Raw genomic sequence first — 21,701 nt, 5'->3', positions numbered from 1 at the left:
TACGCAGCTAAAAGTATTATTTTGATATCTGTACACACAGAGAATCCTGCTTTACAGTAAAGTGTAATTGAAAAAAGCAGCAACATTACTTTTTCAAACAAAATTTTGAATTCATTTTGTACGCAGCTAAAAGTATTATTTTGATATCTGTACACACAGAGAATCCTGCTTTACAGGAAAGTGTAATTGAAAAAAGCAGCAACATTGCTTTTTCAAACAAAATTTTGAATTCATTTTGTACGCAGCTAAAAGTATTATTTTGATATCTGTACACACAGAGAATCCTGCTTTACAGGAAAGTGTAATTGAAAAAAGCAGCAACATTGCTTTTTCAAACAAAATTTTGAATTCATTTTGTACGCAGCTAAAAGTATTATTTTGATATCTGTACACACAGAGAATCCTGCTTTACAGGAAAGTGTAATTGAAAAAAGCAGCAACATTGCTTTTTCAAACAAAATTTTGAATTCATTTTGTACGCAGCTAAAAGTTCGACACACTTTAGTTTTCAAATGCGGTTTTTAGTTTGCAGTGAGATGTCACGTCTACGAGAATGTCATATTTCTTTGAAATGATTCCGGATAATTTTTTATTTACTCTGAACACATTCGGTACCCGTTCAAAGCACTTTCTCTTGAACTGTTGGAAAACAAAATTCAAAGGAGTTTCTCACATCTTCGAGATGGCCCGGAAATTTTATCTGTATTTTTCCTTGAACCATGATTCATTTTCTTCCAAGAAGGTTTCTGTAAGACAGATGCAGTCATTATGTTCCTTTCTCAAGTGCTCGATCTCTATATAAGTTTTATCTTAAAGTGGCTTTTGTATCAAACACTGCAGCATTTCTACCTAGCAATATCAGACTTTTTTTTTTTCTTATTTTGCTACAAATTTCGGCCAATACAGCGGTATGTTCAGTTAAAAATGTTATTGTTATGATTCAATCCTGGCAAAAGGGCATTCTGCATGGCAGGGTTCCGTGCTTTTCTCCATGCCAGTTTCCCTTAGAAAGTCCTTCACAATGGCACCCCTTCCCATACGTGAGATAAATTTTCAGTAAAAAGACACATAAAATGTATGAGTTATTTGTCTTAATGCAGTATGAATTATTAGAATTGTAGTCACACAATTTTTGGAATTGTAGTCACACTGTCATTTTTGCTTTGATAAGTATGTTGTACAACATATTTTGTTGGTATTACACAATACTATAATTGAGTATGATATGATATCTTACAAAGCCCCGAATATATCTGAAAATACGAGGAACAAAATAATACTTATTCCAGAATGGTAAACAGTGGTTGTGTCACTTTCTGTTAATTATCTAATCAATCTATATTATCAACTAACTCCAACTTCTGCTCTATGCCGAAATTAGCATGAAAAGTTCACGTTGTGTTCAGGATGGCGGAACTTCGTGTCCCTTAGAAGGGCGCTTCAAGTAGGATGCGCGCAGCACAGGAGGATAGGATAGAAGATGGCGAAGGGAAAAAAACTGTTACCTTGATACTTGATATCAAGGTAACAAACAGTTTTCCCCCTAATAGATAATTTATCCACCTAATTATTTAGATAATTGTTGCAATCGTTTGAGAGGTTGAGACCTTGCCAACCAAAAATGGCATTTGAGTGTTTGCCATCAAAGTCTGAGCTCGAATGAACACTCGAACGCCAAGTTTTCGGCTTGATCCGTTTTGTGCACGCTCTGTGAGGTTTTCACTAACCTGATTGCGCAACTTTTGGTCTCGTTCATTCACTCTCCCGACACTCTTGTAAGTTCAGGTTGGGATTCTAATATTCCTCTTTTCTGTCTCTCCGAGTGGAATGCGACCGTATGTTCTATGGTAATTATTGCTCATCTGGAAGAGTACTATCACCCCTCTTAATTTGTAAAAACAATTTAGAATCACCCCTGTATATTTACCCCTCCCCCCCGGGGTTGACTCAGGCGAACGCCTGGGAAGTACTGGCTAGGATCTGTACCTAGGCAGTCTCAACCACGGGGGTATACAAATTATCTTCACAGGACTAGAACCCGAGTATTGTACTCAGGTTGGTTCAGGCTTGGCAGGGACCGTACTGGTACTGTCGTGTCTGTTCCTTCGGCTGTGGTGGAGCTACATAGTACATTTGTCGACTGAGTTCCCGGGGGTTTGACCCCATTCAGTTTTCGTGGCGGGGACTGACAAAGCGGACAGAGCACCTTAATACAATGTGGTTTTGCCGATGGAGTGGTGCCCGGAGGCAAGGTGACAGCGTTTTAAAATTAGCAACGAAGCGTTCTGGCAATGCTTAGTAAAAGCCGGACGGGGACTGCGGGGGTTGCGCCCGCGAGAACGAAAGTCCCACGGGTGTTGGATATTTCAAACTCTTTATGGGTCCCGTATAATGAGGACCTCGGTGGGAGGTCCTTCACCCGGTGTGTCTGTATATTTCCTCATTCCCCCCCGGGGTTTGACTCTGGCGAATGCCTGGGAAGTACTGGTTAGGATCTGTATCTAGGCAGTCTCAACCACGGGGGTATATAATTTGGCTTCACATGTCTAGAAAGTATTGTACTCAGGTAGATTCAGGCTTGGCAGGGACCGTACTGGTAGTGTCGTATCTGTTCCTTCGGCTGCGGTGGAGCTAGATCGGAGATCGTTGACCGAATCCCCGGGGGTTTGACCCCATTCAGTTCTCGTGACGAGGACTGACAGAGTGGACAGAGCACTCATATCTACGATTGTTTCGCCAATGGAGTGGTGGCTGGAGGCAAATTAACTAAGTTCATTTTCATAGCTATGCTTTGTTCTGCCCAATGCTTTGTATAAAGCCGAGTGGGGGTTGCGCCCTCGAGGATGAGGTCCCTTGGACCATAGATATCTCAACTCTGTATGGGTCCGCAAGTCGGACCTGGGCTGGAGATCTATGTTGTCTGGTGTGTCTGTATATTTCCCCAAAATGGCAAGCACTAACCATTATCAACACCTATTCATAATAATGGAGGCACCTAACAGGTAGGCTATGGCAGACGTGACAAAAGGCCATTCCCCACTTACCCAATTCCTATGTTCCCAATTCCTCTAGGTGACACAGTCAAGCAACATTTCTACCTGAAGCGTCCTTAGTGACAATTAACAGCCGGATAACAACATGCTTAATTCATGCTATTAACGGCATATAGCGGAACATGGAAAGGTGGGCTATCCTTGCTTCCTGTGAAGGGACAGACACTTTACGTCCATGCCTTCTCCGGGATTTGAACCCGGCCCTTCGGTACAGCAGTCAGAGCAAAGAATATGTGTATAAAGAAGGAAAGCTTCCATATACATAATGTAAACAAGTCTGACTACTGCGCCGCTATATCGCAGAAGAACAAATTCTCGTCGCCAAATCGCTAGGTGTGCAGGAAATCGAGAAATACGCTACAAATTCAAAGAATTTTTAGGATTCATTTTTTGACGAAATTTTTGACGATAATTTAAACTCTGATTTTCGTAGATTTATTCTCAGTCAAAATAAAGTCTCCAATAATTAATCTACTTGCTCTGATTTAATTTACCTTGATCTGATTTACCTTGATACCTTGGGGAAAAATGGTATCACAGAACTCTTGATGAACATGAGTTTCGACCTTCGCCTCCGACTCGACAACAATTTCGCGCGTGCGAGTAAGGTATTAAGGACAGATTCATTTGGAAACATGTTCGACAGTCGTTTCGCGCATGGGCAAAATGATATGAAGGCTGAATGGATAGGCCCTCTGTTTCCCTCTGCGGTGTTTGGGATCTACTCCTATTTCGACGAAGCTTTTGATCTTAACGTACATATTCTTTGCTCAGAGTCACTAACCACTTTCCGTCTGGGCGGCCTGTTTTTGTATATAAATATGAGCATTTAACCGAGTAAGTGTATTGGCAATTAAATAAAAATACCTTCAACACTTTTTTATTAGTTTTGTTAATTTATAATTTAATAACAACACAGCTCAGAAACTAAATGCTTACTGTTTTAAGAAATAACTTTGAAAAAGATGTTTCAGTTAACGTATAGGCCATACTTGTTTTTAAAATTCGAATTCATTTTTTAAAATTCCTGCTATTAGTTCACACTCTCTCTATATCTTGTGCAAATTTTCAATTGTTAATAAAATGAGTTTATTCACCCATTCAAGTTCAAACACATTTTTTTAAAACTTGCAGTGAATGTGTTAATACAGTTTTTTTAACATATTAAAGTCAATTCCTACTTATTTATTCCTGTTTATCGAAACTAAAGATATGCTGTTTTTTTTAAATATATAAGACTTACAAATAATGACCGTTTATTAGGAATTCTTGCGTGCTGTAAAAATTAATTGTATAACAACTTATAACTGTGATAAATGGGATTGCAATATTTAACAAAAATAAGTGGCAACAGTAAAACACAGTTCTAAAGATTTTTAAAGTGTATGGAATTACAGAATTGTAGTTTTATAGAGTTGGATGAAGCAGATGTAATGTCCCATTATGTAACCACAATTCTCCCCACATTTCTATGTTAACGTGATAATAATATACATGTTTAAATTATAACCTTTGAAAATGTTCCTTGCTTCACAAATGGAGAATGCGAAAGAAACTACAACACAACGCGAGCGACGATTGCAAAAAGATAAACATAAGCGCCAAAAAAAGCATCCTACGAAAGCTCTTCGTAGCCCGGGTCAAGCATACGTCGCTTTGAGTCGTGTAGATGGAATATTAATTGAAGAACTGGACTGCTCGAAACTCACCGGAAAGGTTCCTTGCACTAATGAAGCATTACAAGAGATGGATAGAATGAGAAATTACAGACCACCATCAGCTTCATAAATTAGAAACGAAAAAATGTTAATAATGTTTATAAAAAGTAACTTAAATAAAATTTTTCTTTGTTCACCTAAGTAGGACTTGATTTTTTAAAAAAAAATATTACTTGTTTATTTTTAACTTACTACTACAAATTAATGCTTTTTATAACTTCTTGAAAAACAATTGAATTTTAACTATGCTTTTTTATGCATGGTTTTTACATATTTTTTAATATTTTCTCTCATTGTAAATATACATAAAAACAAAAAATTTCGTTTGCCTCATGCAATATTACATGAATATTTACAGTGAAACGGTATTTCACTTGAAGGGCTTTTGAAGTGTTATATTTTAAGGAGTATGCGTGTTATTTGTCTATATTTTCCTTACTCATAATTGAAAAGGGTGCTTAAAGGATAATTTACTCATTTGATAACAAAACAATAAACAAAAGAAACATGCTTGTTTTAAATTTTACATTTTATTTCAAATGCGCATGATTGTCAAGTTTTTCCCAGAAGAGACTCCATTTCTAGTCTACAGAAACCTGTATTTACATATTTAATAACATATCACCCATGCTTAAATAAAATAGCAAAACTCAAAAATTTAGTTCCACAGTAAAAATTTTAAAATTTTAATGAATGATATAAATTTTGATGTCTACTTATACAATTTACGCTCATACAATGTTTATACAATTTTTAGAGAAATATAATTGATGAGTGTTTTATTTCAAGTAAGGCAACTAAAGTTACCTTAAAAAAAACAAAACTAAAATTTAAAAAAAAGTGTAGGTTTCGCGTAAAAAAAAAAAAAAAAAAATTCAGTCACAGAATTTAATCTAATGGAATTTTATAAAAATATATGAGAACATTCCGCAAGAGAAGAAGAAGAAGAATGACCTTGCTTGTTTGCATTAGCTGTACATAAGTCACGTGATCTCCGAAGTCATATGCATTGATTGTTTACAAAAGGTATACATAAGTCACGTGATCTCCGAGGTCATATGTATTGATTGTTTACAAAAGGTATACATAAGTCACGTGATCTCCGAGGTCATCGGAATGTATCTCATTCAGTTTCATTTTTTCAACTTTTGAATTATCTTTATTATATAACAATGAAAAAGAATTGTATTAAACGTTTTAAAATGCAGGACTTGAATAAAACGATGGAACTGTGAGTAAATACGGTGAAACCTCCCTAAGAGACCACTCTTGGTTTCAAACTGTTTTGTCTTTTGCGAAGGTGGTCGCTTTCGAAATTTGATATTCACTACCGGTATTTATTTATTTTCACAAAAATACTGGTCACTTTCAGAGGTGGTCGCTTCAGAGAAACTGTCCTCATAAGAATTTTCACTATATTAAAAAAATGAACTCCATTGATGAAAGTATTTTCATCATGTTTCTCTAAATTAAAATGACTAGATAATTCGGGTGATTTTATGAAAAATTAATGAAATTTTTCATTCTTTCTCTTTTACAAAAATTAATTAAAATTGATTAAAATTTGTAGCTAAAATTTAAGTACCACCCTTGATTTAAACAATAAAGAATTAACATCGTTTGAACTAATATCAGTTTTATTTTAATAAAATAATATTCCTTAAATTAATGAGTTCCGAAGACGCACACACATAGATACACATACATATTTAAACGTTTTTTTTAACATAGTCTGTCAGTCTCCAAGCTATTTGAAATATAAGAAAATATGTTATGTGACTATAATTAGTGGCATGCAAGTTCATTTGTATGAACTGACGGGCTTAGCAATAAAGGGAAATACATGTTGATATTATGCATAATTTTTATGAACATTTTTCTTCATTTAAATATTTCGTATATGCTAATTTTAAACCAATAAGTATTCATATGTTCCAAAAAAATGTTAATATTTTTAGCCAGATTCAAAAATGTTTTCATAAAAATTAATTCTTTTTCATGGTACAAATATTTTCAAAGAAATTTGCTGCCATGTGTGGAAACTTCAAGTAATTTACAAACACGTAAATTGAGCAACATCCAAGGGATTACACCAGTTAAGGGCCACCTAAAACATCCCAGAACTATTTAAAAATTTTCTAACGCTACTATTACTGTCATACTTTGAATTCTTCTAGCAAGATACTTCTCAAGAAAGTCTCAAAAATAGAATTTAATCCTTTGAGTCACTTGTTTAATGCACAAAATAGTTGCGTTTACGCCAGTCTATCACTGGATGGCACTGAAACCTACACATAACTTGTTGTACAATACACTTATGTCCTAGATTTTGGATGACACACGTCCAGTTACAAATCATCAAGGAAGACGAGGCTTGGCCTGTTGACAAAAAGGCACTTTCGAACGGCATCGAGAACTTTTTCCACTCTTCGGTCCAAGGCATTCAAGTGGGCATCTGTGAGTACGGGTGCAACTGGATCGTTAGCCATACTCTGCCGCATTAGTTCGCTTAAGCGAGCAGGACCATTATGGAATGTAAAAAGACGGTTGAAGGTTGATAATCGAATCACACAGCATTGGTAGAGAGGCAGAAGAATGGTGATTTCATCATGGTAAGCACGACCAAATCTGAAATGGAAGAAAGTGCTATATAAATTTATACTTTAAAGCGTAATAACTGAAACAATACATCACATTAATGCTGGAATCAAACACTAAAGTCCAAGCTGTTTCACTCTTTCTATATTCCAAAACAATTTTTCTTTTATTGAATTTTTACCTGAATTGGCAATCTTTCCCCCCCCTCTTCTTGGTTTACAAGGATATTTTTGGCATTCTCGCAACAGTTCACCTACCAGAACGTATCTATAACAATAGATTACCTACCTTGTATTTGCCGTTGGTTATGAATATGAATAACGTATTTGGCTTGTATTGGACAAAGAGATGATATTTTTAGTTGAATGGCGAGACAGGCGAACGCTACTTCCAATTATACAAATAGATGAGGCTAGAAATAATTATTTACAAAGAGAAGTGGCTAGCTTACGGGACTATTGACCAGCATGGATGCATCCATCTGATAATAAATCATTGATGAATTTTGTTGCTTCTGCTGATGGTACTAATTGTAGGGAATATGAGAGAAAGAAACCAGCAATGTTTGCTCTGCCACCTTCCTCAGTTGTGCTAGCTATTTCTCAACAATGTGGAATAATTTATGACCATGTTGAGAGATATCAGGATAGTGTTTCTGTGAATAAAAAATAGGAATGACCACCTACGTTGTTTTATATATGATTCTAATAGTAAAACAATGACTATCGGCAAATGTGACATAGGACTTCTTCAAATAACAGATGCCGAATACGATCGCTTGACCTGCTGTTCTGATGTATATGCTACCGTCAAAGTATGAAACGCCGGCATTCGATTCAATGTCTTGGAACTGTATATAATGCCACATGTTTTTTGGCAAAGTATGAAATATGAGAATTATTACATACGCATTGTATATAGTGTTTAGGCATTCTATAGAATGACAAATGCTTTTTAGGCAAAGTATGAAACATGAGAATTATTACATACTGTACATAAGCATTGTATGTAGTGTCTAGGCATTCTATAGAATGACAAATGCTTTTTAGGCAAAGTATGAAACATGAGAATTATTACATACTTTATATAAGCATTGTATGTAGTGTCTAGGCATCCTATAGAATGACAAATGCTTTTTAGGCAAAGTATGAAATATGAGAATTATTACATACTTTACATAAGCATTGTATGTAGTGTCTAGGCATTCTATAGAATGACAAATGCTTTTTAGGCAAAGTATGAAACATGAGAATTATTACATACTTTACATAAGCATTGTATGTAGTGTCTAGGCATTTTATAGAATGACAAATGCTTTTTAGGCAAAGTATGAAACATGAGAATTATTACATACTTTACATAAGCATTGTATGTAGTGTCTAGGCATTCTATAGAATGACAAATTCGTTTTTTGGGCAAAGTATGAAATATGAGAATTATTACATACTTTCTGTTAGGCACTGCATATAGTGTCTAGGTATTCTATAGAATGATAAATTCTGTTTAGGCAAAGTATGGAAAAAAGGTTATGGTGAGGCTATTATTTAAAAGACGTTTCAACCTTAAAACTGCAAATGGTACTTTGAAAAATTAATGAAAGAGTGCCATTAAAAAACTGTTAATCGAAATATGTAAAATAAAATAGTGAGATGATCTTGATACAACATAATAAATTTTTATTTTCTATCTGGTTGAAACTAGGAATCAGTAAGATCTACCTGACAACGGAGATTGCATTGCCCTTTTTAATCCCTTTCTGTTTTATCGCACGGCTCACAAAGACGGTTGTGCAGTTCAATATCGTTACGTCTAACGTTTTTGTATTCGGCTGAAAGTTTTTTTAACATTCTGTCACTTCGTTGGTGTACTCAAATCAGTCTTTATGAAATACGGGAAATAACTCAGCGTCCGTGACTGCCTTTGAAATGTATAGACACTATATACTGTTTTGTACTAGACACTATATACTGTTTTGTACTGAAGTTGTCTTTAACAGAATAAGTAAATGTACTTGTTTTCCACAAACATCACATGCTGGCAGTTCAGCAGCCAGTAGTCCCGTGGTTCCTTCTTAGTAGTAATTTTGGCTTTTTTACATCATTTATTGATGCAGATTCGGTTCTTCGAAACGAATCGGAAGTGTATTAGCCGAGGTGTTTAGTGTTTCAAGAGGTACTGTATCGAAGATTTATTCCGCATATTTGAAAAGCGGAAAAACATCATCTGCTAAATCACAGCGCGGACGAAAGTGTGTCCTGAGTGATCGTGACAGACGATCATTAAGGCTAATTGTGACGAAAAATAAGAAGACCACAGCTGCAAACCCTGTGAGTACCAAAACAATTAGAAGGGAGCTTCATAAACAGGGAATTGCTGGCCGTGCTGCAATTGAGAAGCCACTCATCAGTGATGCTAATGCCCGTAACAGGAAAAGGTGGTGTTTAAGTCATAAAGCCTGGACTATAGAGCAGTGGAAGCGAGTAATATGGTCTGACGAGTCTTCTTTCACATTGTTTCCCACTTCTGGCCGAGTTTACGTCTGGAGAACGCCATCTCAAGCCTATAATACAGACTGCTTGTTGCCAAGAGTGAAACATGGCGGGGGTTCTGTTATGGTTTGGGCAGCCATATCGTGGTTCTCTGCTAGCCCCATGATAACTGTGTCAGGGCACATGACTGCCAAGACTTATGTGAACATTTTGGCCGATCAAGTTCATCCCATGGTACAAACTTTGTTCCCCGATGGTGATGGTGTCTTCCAAGACGACACGACAAAGCCCCTGTTCACACAGCTCACATTGTCCAGGACTGGTTTTCTGAGCACGAAGATGAGTTTTCCCATCTCCCCTGGCCACCACAGTCACCAGACCTGAATATTATCGAACCTTTGTGGTCTACATTGGAACGAAAAGTGCGTTCTCGTTATCCACCGCCAACATCGTTATCTGAACTTGCCACCGTTTTGCAGGAAGAATGGTATAATATTCCCTTGGCAAACATACAGGAACTGTATTTATCCATTCCGAGAAGACTGCAAGCTGTTTTAGATGCCAACGGGTTTCCTACACGATATTAAGCAAAGAAACATGTTTTTTTAAAGGTGTTTCCATATTTTTGTCCAACCCCTGTACATTACACCTAGACGGTGGGAAATTACATAGCAAGCACGGTCGGAAACGCTTTCCTGGCGCGGTAGTGACGTCACAAAACAGAAAAAAGGAAGGACACAAACAGTGAGAGAAAACATGTTTTATTATGTTTAGTTCAGCAGACACCTCCAAATAAGAAGAACGATCGTCTTTAAAGAATGTGTTCGAAATTACGACCCCGGAACGTGAAGCAGGCCTCACTTCTCTGGCGCATGGAAGATCTGCACCACGAATGGAAGATCGTATGGAAGATGCATGACGCACGGTTCCTGCATCACGGTGCTGGTCGTAATTCGAAACACCTTTTTTGTTGATGATCGTTGTCTCTTTATGTTTTTTTTTTGGTACTCCGAACAATAAACATGTTTTCTCACCCCGTTCGTGTCCTTTCTTTGTTGACGTTTGTGTCGTCCCTACCGCGCCAGGAAAGCGTTTCCAACCCAGCATTCATATTTGATTTCCCATCGTCTAGGTGTACTCTGTCTCTTCCGAAATTTTGTCACCGCTGTAAAATAATCTGTTATAATTATAAATCTTCTGATAATGCAATCTCTGCCTTTTTCAGGAAGCTATTCCTCTGATCACAAAGGCCAAATACTTAGGAATTATTTTGAACCAAAGGCTCACATGGTCTAACCACATTAATAGTGTCAAGAGCAAAGCCATGGGCATAATATGCAGATTTCTCCCGGTCATTGGAAAATATTCAAATCTTAGCTTGCGTACTAAAAACATATATATACCACTTCCATTCGACCGATACTTTGTTATGCTACTCCTGCTGGCAACACGGTCACTCAAACTCAACTGCATCAATTACAAGTAGTGCAAAACAAATTTCTGCGCATTATTACTGATTCACACTATCTTATGCGCAATCAACATTTAAACAGAGACTTAAAACTTGAGACGATTCCAGATTACATCAGAAGATCTAATGAAAACTTCTTCAACAAAGCTGTGCAATGTGAGTTTGTTAATTACTCCCAAGTCTTTAATTATGAAATACTCTTCGAAGCGTCAGACCACTTCCAGCTCACACTTCATGGGAGGAGAGGACAACTTTTTCACTTAGCTCCTCAATTGGTAGCTGTTTATACTTCCAATGCATCTGATTTTGATTGAAATTCTTCTGTACCTTGAATATTATTCTTGAAGATTGATGAAACTAATGCTGTGAGATTTTTCGCATGGTGACGATATAGTAGTGTTGTAAATAGGTTGCTTAGGTTGTTGTTGAGTTGCTGTAGTGTATTGCGTTGAATAGTTGTATTAAAATTGTGTTGTATAGTTGTATTGTATTGTGTTGTATTTAGCACTATTGATTGAGGTGGCTTAGTTGTATTTGAATGTGTCATTGGAACTATTGCTGTAGTGTATTTTTGTATTTTGTATGGGCGCAGCCCCCCCAGCCGATTTAAATCGGCCACATGGCCAAAATGGGACAGGCCCGTCCAACACAAAAACGAGAAGCCACCGAGCCGGCCGTGCTCAAAATTTACACAAGGAAAACCACAATTCAAAATTTACCTGAAAAGACTTAATATTTAAACAACCGAGAAACCAAAGCCCGAGACCCGAGTAACAAAAAAGGTTAAAAAAGGAAACATAACAAACACAAAATTACGAGAGCAAATGGTTGCAAGCCTAAGTTAAAACAAAAATCCATCATTCACACAAAAATGAAACTGAGGAAAATAATAAAATCCACAAAGTTAGTAATAACATGAAACGAAGACAAAACAACACAGAACCATTCATACAAAACATAAAAAGAACTTCTTGTAAAATCTTGATCAGCCTTCGAATGAGCACAAAATTATTGAATAGGTCAGAAGATCTTAACTCTCAATTCCGATCTTTTCTTTATTGCCATTAATAATTTTCATTATTTCTTGAGCAAAATCTTTAAATCTGTTACTATTTACGATCATTTCTTCAATCTTCTTGTCTCCATACTTAAGCCTGCTTAGTGTAGTGTATGCTTAAGCCTGTTTAGTTAGTGTAGCCTTATTGCTGTAGTGTATCTTTTCATATTGTTGTCATTGATTTGCATTGTCTTGGGTCCTCCTTGAAAGCTACGATCGCTCGTCACGTTTTGCGAACTTATCCGATTGGATTGTCTTGCTCCTTTTGGTACTTCTCTTCTTCCCATTTTCTTCGTTTTCTCATCTGAGATTTTCTCCACGTCGAGATTTTTTTATGTCAAGTGCCCTTGGGCTTTAATTCTGGAACCGGCAACATTGCTCTTCGCAGTAGCGGTCAATTATACAGTCTAAGTCTATTAAAGTACGTACGTATAATTTCTTTGTACTTATTGATTTATTTATATACTGTTCCCATTAGTGTAATTTAGTACGGTAATTTTAACAGTTTCTATGGTTTCGATCATGGTTCGCGGACAGTAGGTCACCCGTTGCGAGAATACTGGTACTTCTGAGTATTTAAAGATGGTAGTCAGCTCTCAAAGGAACTAAGTTTATGTAGTGCGACTACTTAGTAAAATAATGTATGTCTAAAACTCAACAGCACTTTACTGTAAAATATCGGAATGACCTGAGTTATTAGGACCACTATATGATAATACTTAAACGAAATAATATAAAATAGTATTTCTACATATAAAAGTTTGTCACTACGCTAATAAGCCCCAGAAAATATCTATGACCTAGGTTTGTATTAATTAGTATTGCTACAATCCTTAAAGAATCTCATAACATCAAAAATGTTAAAATAAATTGTGACACTTATATATTAACCGGACACAAATGATTGTCACTCCGTTTCTGCCTCCAATGAATATCCGGTACTTGCCGAAACTCTTGTAAGGATCTTAAGTTTTACTAACGTTTATTTTATTTTAAATCTTTACTATCACTTCTTATTTTCTACTTCCGGCCAGAATTATAAGCGTTAATGTATTTATGCAAAGTTTGTCTGGCGAACGCCAAGTACTTAAGTTGTGGCTTTTTGCCAAGCGAGAGAGAGGAAGCAGTTAGTCGAAGCAGGCCGCTTACCTTAGAAGTTTTACTCAGTTGATGGTTGCCTTCCAGGCCAGAGGTTTAATCCTCTTGATAACTTTAAACATATTGTAGTGTTCACAGTTCTCTGTACTACATACGGCTTCCTGTTAATATAAGGCCAATCTTCCACGTTTATTATTTTAAAGTTAAACTAGAGTTTAATTTTATTTTTATATTTTTACGTTTAGACCACAAGTAGTGGGTCTTTGTATTCCGAAGTACGGAAGTTATTGTAAATAGAGAAAAATAAAGGGTTTTGTATACCCTTCTTGTGTATCCTGTCTACTTCCCACAGTTATTGAACATAGCTTTAGTAAGCTCTCTGTTCCGAGTCAGGTCCTTGCATGTTCCCGAAGAAAGTAAGACGGAACATTGAACCTGATACTCTAATGAATGCATTTTTCATCATGAGTAAATATTCAAGTGAAAAAAGATTCATAAAAATATTCGGACTCTAGAAGTCTACACGGAGAAACTTCAACACGAAAGTGTTCTTTAGAAAAAGTTTGGTTTAAGAAATCCAAAGCGAATTATAAATTTAGTTTGATTGATCCAGAAATCGGCAGCTGAAACAACAGGACGTGGTTGCTTCTGTTTTAATACAACAAGGAGCACCGTATTTGGCGATCTATCCCATTTCTTCCTCCTCTGCATCAGGAAATTGTTTTTCGTTGGGTTAAATGAACAAGTACATAAATTAGTATTACTGGGTGGCCGAGCCCAAAGCAGATGGTATCTGCTATGACCGGTTTGGTTTATCTTGAGCCACCTGATATAAAACATAAATGATTTTGTAGTGTCCTTAGGGCTTCTGATGCTGGAGACGTGAAAAATGTGCAACGGGATTCGAATTCCGGACCTTTTGAATACGCGTCAAGTGTGCTTCCACAAAGACATGCGGGCAAGAGGAAAGAAATACCTTATAATTTCTTCCATGGGACACATCATAATATTAATTTAGAAGTCAAACAACAAAAATCAGCGTTATATTTTGAAATTTTCTCAGGACTACTTTCGATGGTTTTACCGAACCATCATCCTCAGCTGCAAAAGCACAAATGAACGAAGTAAGATATAATGATAAGATAAGAAACCCTCCACAGGAGATAAGCTACTGGCGCCATCTGTTGATGAAACCAGAACTAATAATTTCTTTAAAGCCTGAAGGCAAAGATGGATTGGAATTAGGGTCGTTAACTAGAATAGAAAGATTTTTTGAATGTGAAGTGCCTGTAGAAAATACAGTTCACCAATGGCAGATGTTTTTTGAATAATTTTGGCAGCAGAAAAATTGAAAGTGTGATTTTCGGACCAACAATGTTGGGCAACGGAAGACTTCTGTTTCCTTTTTTCTAACATATGCCTCATGCTCCTTAACGCGAAATTTTAAGGCTTTCTTACTTTGGCTAATGTAAATTAAACCACACTGGCAAGGAATCCTGTAAATAGCCCTGGAATTCATATACGGAATGGGGTCTTTAAGAATGGAACTCGGAATTTTATTGATGGGAGAATAAACGACTCGAAAGTTAAATTTCTGCAAAATACGTGCAACTTTCTAGCTAATTGATGGAAAGAAGGCAGTGACAACAGAATTTTTATAATCTCCTAAAACAAGAGTATGCCTTTTTGTGTGTCGAGATGAGAATTTTTTAACTGCTTGATTAATAACGTTGGGTGAAATATTATATCTTACTTCTTTCATTTGCGCTTTTGCAGCTGAGGATGATGGTTCGGTAAAACCATCAAAGCTGGTCCTGTGGAAATTTGAAAATATAATGCTTGTTGTTTGAATACTAAATTAATATTAGTTCGGCGTGTTATTGTATCTTACATCATAATATCTTTAGAAATGTTACGCATATAACTTTCCTTTTCAGGCTGTTTCTAAAGTAGCGTCTTATAACAGGAAATCCATTCTGAGCTGTCTCTTTGTAGGCATTCAAGAAGCTGGAACTTTTATATCAAAAACGATGCAAGGTAGACGGGAATTTTCAGTTGCAAAGTGTTAAAGCATTTTTTGTTCAGTTAGGAAAGGCGGGCTGCTTGCGCTCAACAACACGCAGACAATAAAATTTAAAGAACATTTAATGTGCGTAGCGCCGAAGCTGTGAGCATTGTTGAATTTGTGCAATTTAAGCGAAAGCAGATCGCGTGTACAGGAAAAAATAAAAGTTTCTTTCTGTATACGTACACAGCGATCTGTTTAAAGAATCAAACATTAACATCAAAGAACATCAAAGTTTAACATCAAAGAACTTCACAAATTTGACATCGCGCTCAGATTTGGCATTTTGCACATTAAATGATATATGTATTATAATCATTAAATATAAAATAGTTATTCTTTTCTTCAAGCTTTACTTGTCATTTGCGTTGCCGTCATCTAGTGAGATTTCGTTCCAACGCTTATTTTTAGCGCCAGCTAACAGAAAAATACTTAAAAATGTATATAAGTAACTTACCCTCTGCCATGGTCCCAATGTATAGGTGCACTATCATTGCCAAACACGTGCATTTCTTCGTAGTGATGCCGATCCATATTACCTAAGGAAAAAAAGTTTGCATTTTTATTAAATAAAATTATATTTTAGTCCTACAAACGCGTTTTGATGCTCAGTAAAATTTTAATATAGTAGCTTATAGAATGCATAGGATTATCTATTATCATTCACCTGAATTCACGGAACACTAATTAACGCGCAGGTAATGGGAACAAAGCCGATTTATCAAAGCTGATCTCATATACACTGGTGTACAAAACTTAAGCAACAGGTGTTCGTCTTTGAATAACTCCACGAGAAAACATCTGAGAGACATGAAATTCAGAATTAAGAGACAGCATTTTGTATATAAATGATCACGAAAGCATAATTGCGCTAAAAATGAATACAATGCATGCAGTGTGAAATCAAACAAAAATAGGCTTTATTGAACTCATAGTATCGTTATGCATGATTGTCTGTACAAGAGGAAGACCAAAAAGCAGATGTTCCTTACTATAAGATATGCCCTCCCGTTACTACAATGGTTGCTTCGAACGGTCTCTCCATACTCAGCACCAGATCTTGAGGTAAGAGTGCCCATTCCTCAATCAACATCTGTTTCAGTTGCTGGGTGTTCCCCGGAAGATGTAATTGTGCCACAAGGCATCTCCCCAAAGAATCCAACACATGCTCTACGGGATTTAAATCAGGGGAGCACGCTGGCCAATCCATTCGAGTGATATCTTCCCTTTCCAGTAGCTTCTGAACAGCAGGAGTCTGGTGTGGCCGTGCATTGTTATCCATAAAAACGAAGTCTGCTCCAATGACACCTCGGAACAGACGCACATGGGGAAGGATCACCTCCTGACAATAGGCTATCTCCGGTTACAGAACTTCTGTCGAAAGCGTTGAGCTCTGTCCGCCCGTTCAACATAATGCTTCTCCAAACGAGATCTTCAGGACACCGTAACGGTGTCTTTCCATGACGTTACTGAGATTAAACCGTATTCCGACATCTCTCCAAATCAATTTGGGTTGAGAATCGCTTTTGGCACTAAAACGACTCTCATCCGTAAGGAGGATACAACTCCATTCATGAGATGTCCAGTTTTTGTGCTTCTTGCACCACTGTAAACGGTGACGCCGACGGCCAACTTCCAGAGGGATGCAGCGTTCAGGACTGCAGGCGAATAAGCCACCTTTGTGAAGGTGCCTGCACACAGTAAACCGCGACACTTGTCGCCCCGTTGGCTGTACACAGTTGTTGAACTATGGAGTTTGGTGACTGGTTTCGGGCTCTTTTCGCCTGCAGGACAATATATCGGTCATCCACTGCAGTTGTTTTCCTTGGGCGGCCACCACCAACCTTTCTAATAGCCGTATCTATGGTTTGTAAGGCTTTCCAAGCGCGCGAAACGACACTTTTGTTGATTCCGAACTCTTCAGCTATACTGGTCACACTTCGCCCCTACTCCAGATTTTCGATCATTCTTCCACGTGTGAAGTCATCCAGATCATTTCTTCTAGTCAATTATTTCACGAAAGAACTCCTTGTACTTGCAGCGAATGTCTTTAATTGCGTCTCCATCCTTCCTTTTATGGTAGTCTCGAGTTGAGCGCGCCGACCGTACGCGTTTTGCGTACGCTCACGTAGCTTGTGACGTGTTTTCTTGGCATTTGTATACGCACGACCTTTCTACTGAATTTCGTGTTCATTGTACTGAACGCAAGAACCCCTTTTCTACAATTTAATGGCTATCTGATTAAAATTTACATTGTTGCTTAAGTTTTGCACACCAGTGTAAAACGCCGACTTATACTTAGACCTTGTTTTATCTTTTATCACAGAACTTAAGAAGGTTTCCGTAGAGATAGACTGTTATGGATATCTGATATAGCTCCAGCACTTTTAAGCGCTGTAAAGGATCAGTAGATTTGGTGTCCCGTGTAAATTAAACGTATTAAGTATTCAAAGCTAAATATAAGTGTATTTACTTGCCGCTTCTGATAACAACTTAGCTGGGGCCCTAAATTTAGTCTATATTGGCGTCAGCCCTTAATGAACACTAGAGAATATTTATATGATTTGAGTTAGACTAAAAACGGCAGCTATAAACAACACACATCTGGTGTTACCTTTAGCCTACGTAGCTGCGTTTTAGAGCAACAAGAGTTTCGCAATCAGCACGAAACTTGCCGAGATGGTGCTCTTCTTAAAAGCGAACAATGATCCTAATGTAGAAGCATCCTATCAGCCCATTTGCCTCCTGCCTTCTATGGGAAAGTACTAGAGAGAGTTGTTCTTCAAAGACTGATACACTATATCCTCTCTGGATAAAATGTAAGTGAAAAACCAATGCAGCTTCTTTCCTGGCAGATCGGTGGATGATGTGTTGCCACACTTTCTAAATATGATAGTAAATAGAGAGCAAATAAGCACAGTCCCGTTATCTCAGTAAATATGTAGAACGCCTTCGATCATTATAGTGGCCCGACATACTCAAGAGTTTACAGGACGTGTGTTACACAAAGATCCTCTTTGACCTAGTATATAAATATCTTAATGATAGCTTCATACAAGCCACAACGGATGAAAGTGTACACTCACGATCTATCAATAGAGGTTGTCCTCAAGGATCTGGTCTGGGTCCGCTGCTATAGAACCTAGTAGCTGAAACAACGCTGAGTCTCTTTAATGAGAATCCTCACACAGAAATATTGGCTTACGGCGGTGACATTTTTGCCAGTTTTTATAGGGCACAGCCATAGCAAATGGACTAATGACCATAAACTAATTATTGCCAACTCAAAATGCTAAGGTATCCTTTCCTGCCCAGGTAATCGACCAACATTGACATAAAAGAGGCAATCTGGAAGAGACATAATTCAAAATTTCAACAAAAAAAAAAAAAAAAAAAAAAAAAAATCACTTAAGCATGCTGAACATGCATTTAATGATTGATTTTTTACAATCTGCAAACTTGAATGTATAGCCATTCTTTAATTTTCATATATATTTTGCTTTCTTTTAAGAGTTACACATTGAACTATGTTTGAAATAAGATTGGTATCCATGTTAGATTTGCTGTACCTATATTAATTTTAATTGCCCTTCCCTAACATAGTTATTAATTTCTCGCTAGCTGTAGGAAGATAATTTCAAAGAATTACATGTTCTAGAATATTTGCTATAGTATTGATGACGTATATTGTTATATCATAAATTACTTATTTAATTATTTTGATAACTATAGATCAAATTACAAATCAACTCAAAATTTCTCAAATAGTACAGAGTTTTAGGATTTAAAGTGAAGAAAAAGTCATTTTAGAAAAACCTTTTTTAAAAGGTTTTTCTAAAATGAGAGTAGAAAAACCTTTTAAAAAAGGTTTTTCTACTCTCAATTGTCCGGGCTGCGGAAGAACGTCACAGATTAGATTATTGAAAAAAAAAAAAAAAAAAAAAAAACGGATTATCCAAGCTATCAATTTTCATGCATAATGTATACGTTTATCTCTTAAAATAGATTAATTTTACTTTGTTTCTCAGAATATTTAAATATTTATAGAATTTTACTGCGTATTTTTTTTTCGAAGTGCTATTTGGTCGACGAAGTCCAATAGAGTTTCAACAGAAATCAATGCCGTCTCTAGGATAATGTGATTTATTGTGTCTTCTTCACTTGTATTTTCAGTACCACTCTTTGCCTCTTCTGCTCTTGTGACATTTGAAACGACATCCGCATCACTCAAGCGCTGAAAGCCCTGCTCAGTTGAACCGCCATCGAACAATCGCCTCGATGTTTTCCCAATCGACATTTTCGAAGAATTTACATTTCCAATTTTTTGATATACAGCTTCAGTTATTGCCTCGATTTCTTCACAATTAGATAAATCTACGATTACTATATTAGAAAGAATTTCCATGATCGGGCTTGCCCCTATTTACTCTTTACTCACTCTCGCTTGTAGTGTTGAGTGTGCGTACGTGGACACTATCACGCACGGATAATCCGCAAATCCGATAATCGAAAATACACCGTGTAATGAACACTCTCGTAACGACCATCTCTCAAAAACAGTCCCATTAGAAGTTACAGGTATTTCTAAGAACCAAAATGTGTTTTGTAGCTGGAAATGGTATTTTAATTTTCTGACGTTATTTTGAGGGATCTGAAGCTTTTATTCAAAACATTGTTTTGATAATTTTTGTTCAAAACATTGTTTTGATAATTTTACTTTCAAAAGTTGTGAAATCTCTTCCTATTAGGTTTGATTTTTAGCCTCACGTTTCTAGTACGAAGTTATAAAATATCTTTTAAAAAAAGCTATTTGCGAAGAGAATAATTAGTAGTACACTTTATATCTTCACATGACAGAAAAAGTACGATCATCTAAATTTGGTCTGGTGAGTCTCATAAGCATTTGTTTTCATGTGTATATTTGATAATTATTATGCTTTTATTTCATAACTCAGCACAACCTTCTTCGCTTAGTATAAAAACGTGTTGAAAAGAAAAATGAAAGTCACTGGCTGATTGAAAAGTCCCAATAAACTTAGTGATTTGGTAAGATAGCAAACTTATTTGAGATGTTTGTGGAATCATTAGGATTTTTCTGAAGTGGGAGACTTGAAAAATTAGCAATGCCCTCGCCGGAGCTCGAACCTGAACCTCTCAAATACGCGTCGAGTGTGCTACCGTTACACCAAGGAGGCATGCAGAAAGGAGGGAGAAAATACCTTATCTACTCCCCCTTTCAAAGGGTCTCTGGGGATTAGGAGATCCAGCCGCCAAGTCCTGGTGGGGAAGAATCATCATCCACCACCTTTTTAGTTTGGGCGCCCCTGTAGAGTTCTTGTTTTTTAAGCAAGATTCATGAAAAATGAAGAATGCCCAGGCCGGGACTCGAAGCTGAACATCTGGAATACGCGCCGAGTGTGCTACCGTTACACCACGAGTGCATGCAGAAAGGAGAGAGAAAGTACCTTACATGTTTTATGTGTGAAAAAAGCTATGAGAACATATTACGCCAGAAGTTATAGACTGACCATAAATTTACCAGGGATTAAAGAGAGGATGAGGATTTCTTATCTCATGAAGGTTGTGAATACATGAAGGTTGTGAATACTTATACATGAAGGTTGTGAATACTTATACATGAAGGTTGTGAATTTTTTAGTGTGATGGTATATAACTTCCAATATTTGCTTGTTAACAAGTTTGACGTCGCAGTATTAAAAATTCGCTGTGTATACAACGGAGCTCCATGTACTGACACAGGTAAACATTTTTTTGGCAAGTTTTCGTGACAGTCTGCAATCCTTCGTCAACTTCCATGCGACTTTTATACTCTGCGTTTTGTCGTCATCATGAACTTTTCTCCTTTCTCAGTGCATGTGCGATTGATTAGTCGTCATCGGGAGACAGTGTGACGGGTATTGTCTACATCCATCCAATTTTCTCCCTCTCTTCACTAAAATTAACCTTCTTCAAACGCGAAACTAAGTTCAAGGTATAAGAGGTGTTGAAAACAAGAGAAGTTTCGTCACTTATCATCTGTGTACATGATCATAGCCCACAGTTTTACGCCAACAGCGATGTAAAGCAATGATCTTCATACCTCATACTGTACGGTGAATTGTTTCTAAAAATCATGGACGTTCTCTTAAAAT

General features: G+C 36.8%; 1 protein-coding gene across 2 annotated transcripts in view; it reads right to left on the bottom strand.

Moving 5' to 3' along the window:
- Nucleotides 1–5,281: 5,281 nt before the first annotated feature.
- The window catches only part of LOC118194099 (extracellular serine/threonine protein CG31145-like), a 165,974-nt gene continuing 149,554 nt past the window's right edge, over nucleotides 5,282–21,701 (bottom strand). For both annotated transcript variants that reach the window (XM_085827310.1, XM_085827311.1), the window contains 2 exons: nucleotides 16,007–16,088; nucleotides 5,282–7,399 (listed from right to left, as the gene is read on the bottom strand). In XM_085827310.1, the coding sequence (XP_085683436.1) occupies nucleotides 7,120–7,399; nucleotides 16,007–16,088 (362 nt within the window). In that variant the 3' untranslated portion in view covers nucleotides 5,282–7,119. The remainder of the gene's footprint in view (nucleotides 7,400–16,006; nucleotides 16,089–21,701) is intronic.

This window comes from Stegodyphus dumicola, chromosome 11 (assembly GCF_044657685.1).
Source record: "Stegodyphus dumicola isolate Sdum_Otavi_A_Nest chromosome 11, ASM4465768v1".
Lineage (NCBI taxonomy): Eukaryota > Metazoa > Arthropoda > Arachnida > Araneae > Eresidae > Stegodyphus > Stegodyphus dumicola.
This window is presented reverse-complemented; position numbering and strand designations above follow the sequence as displayed.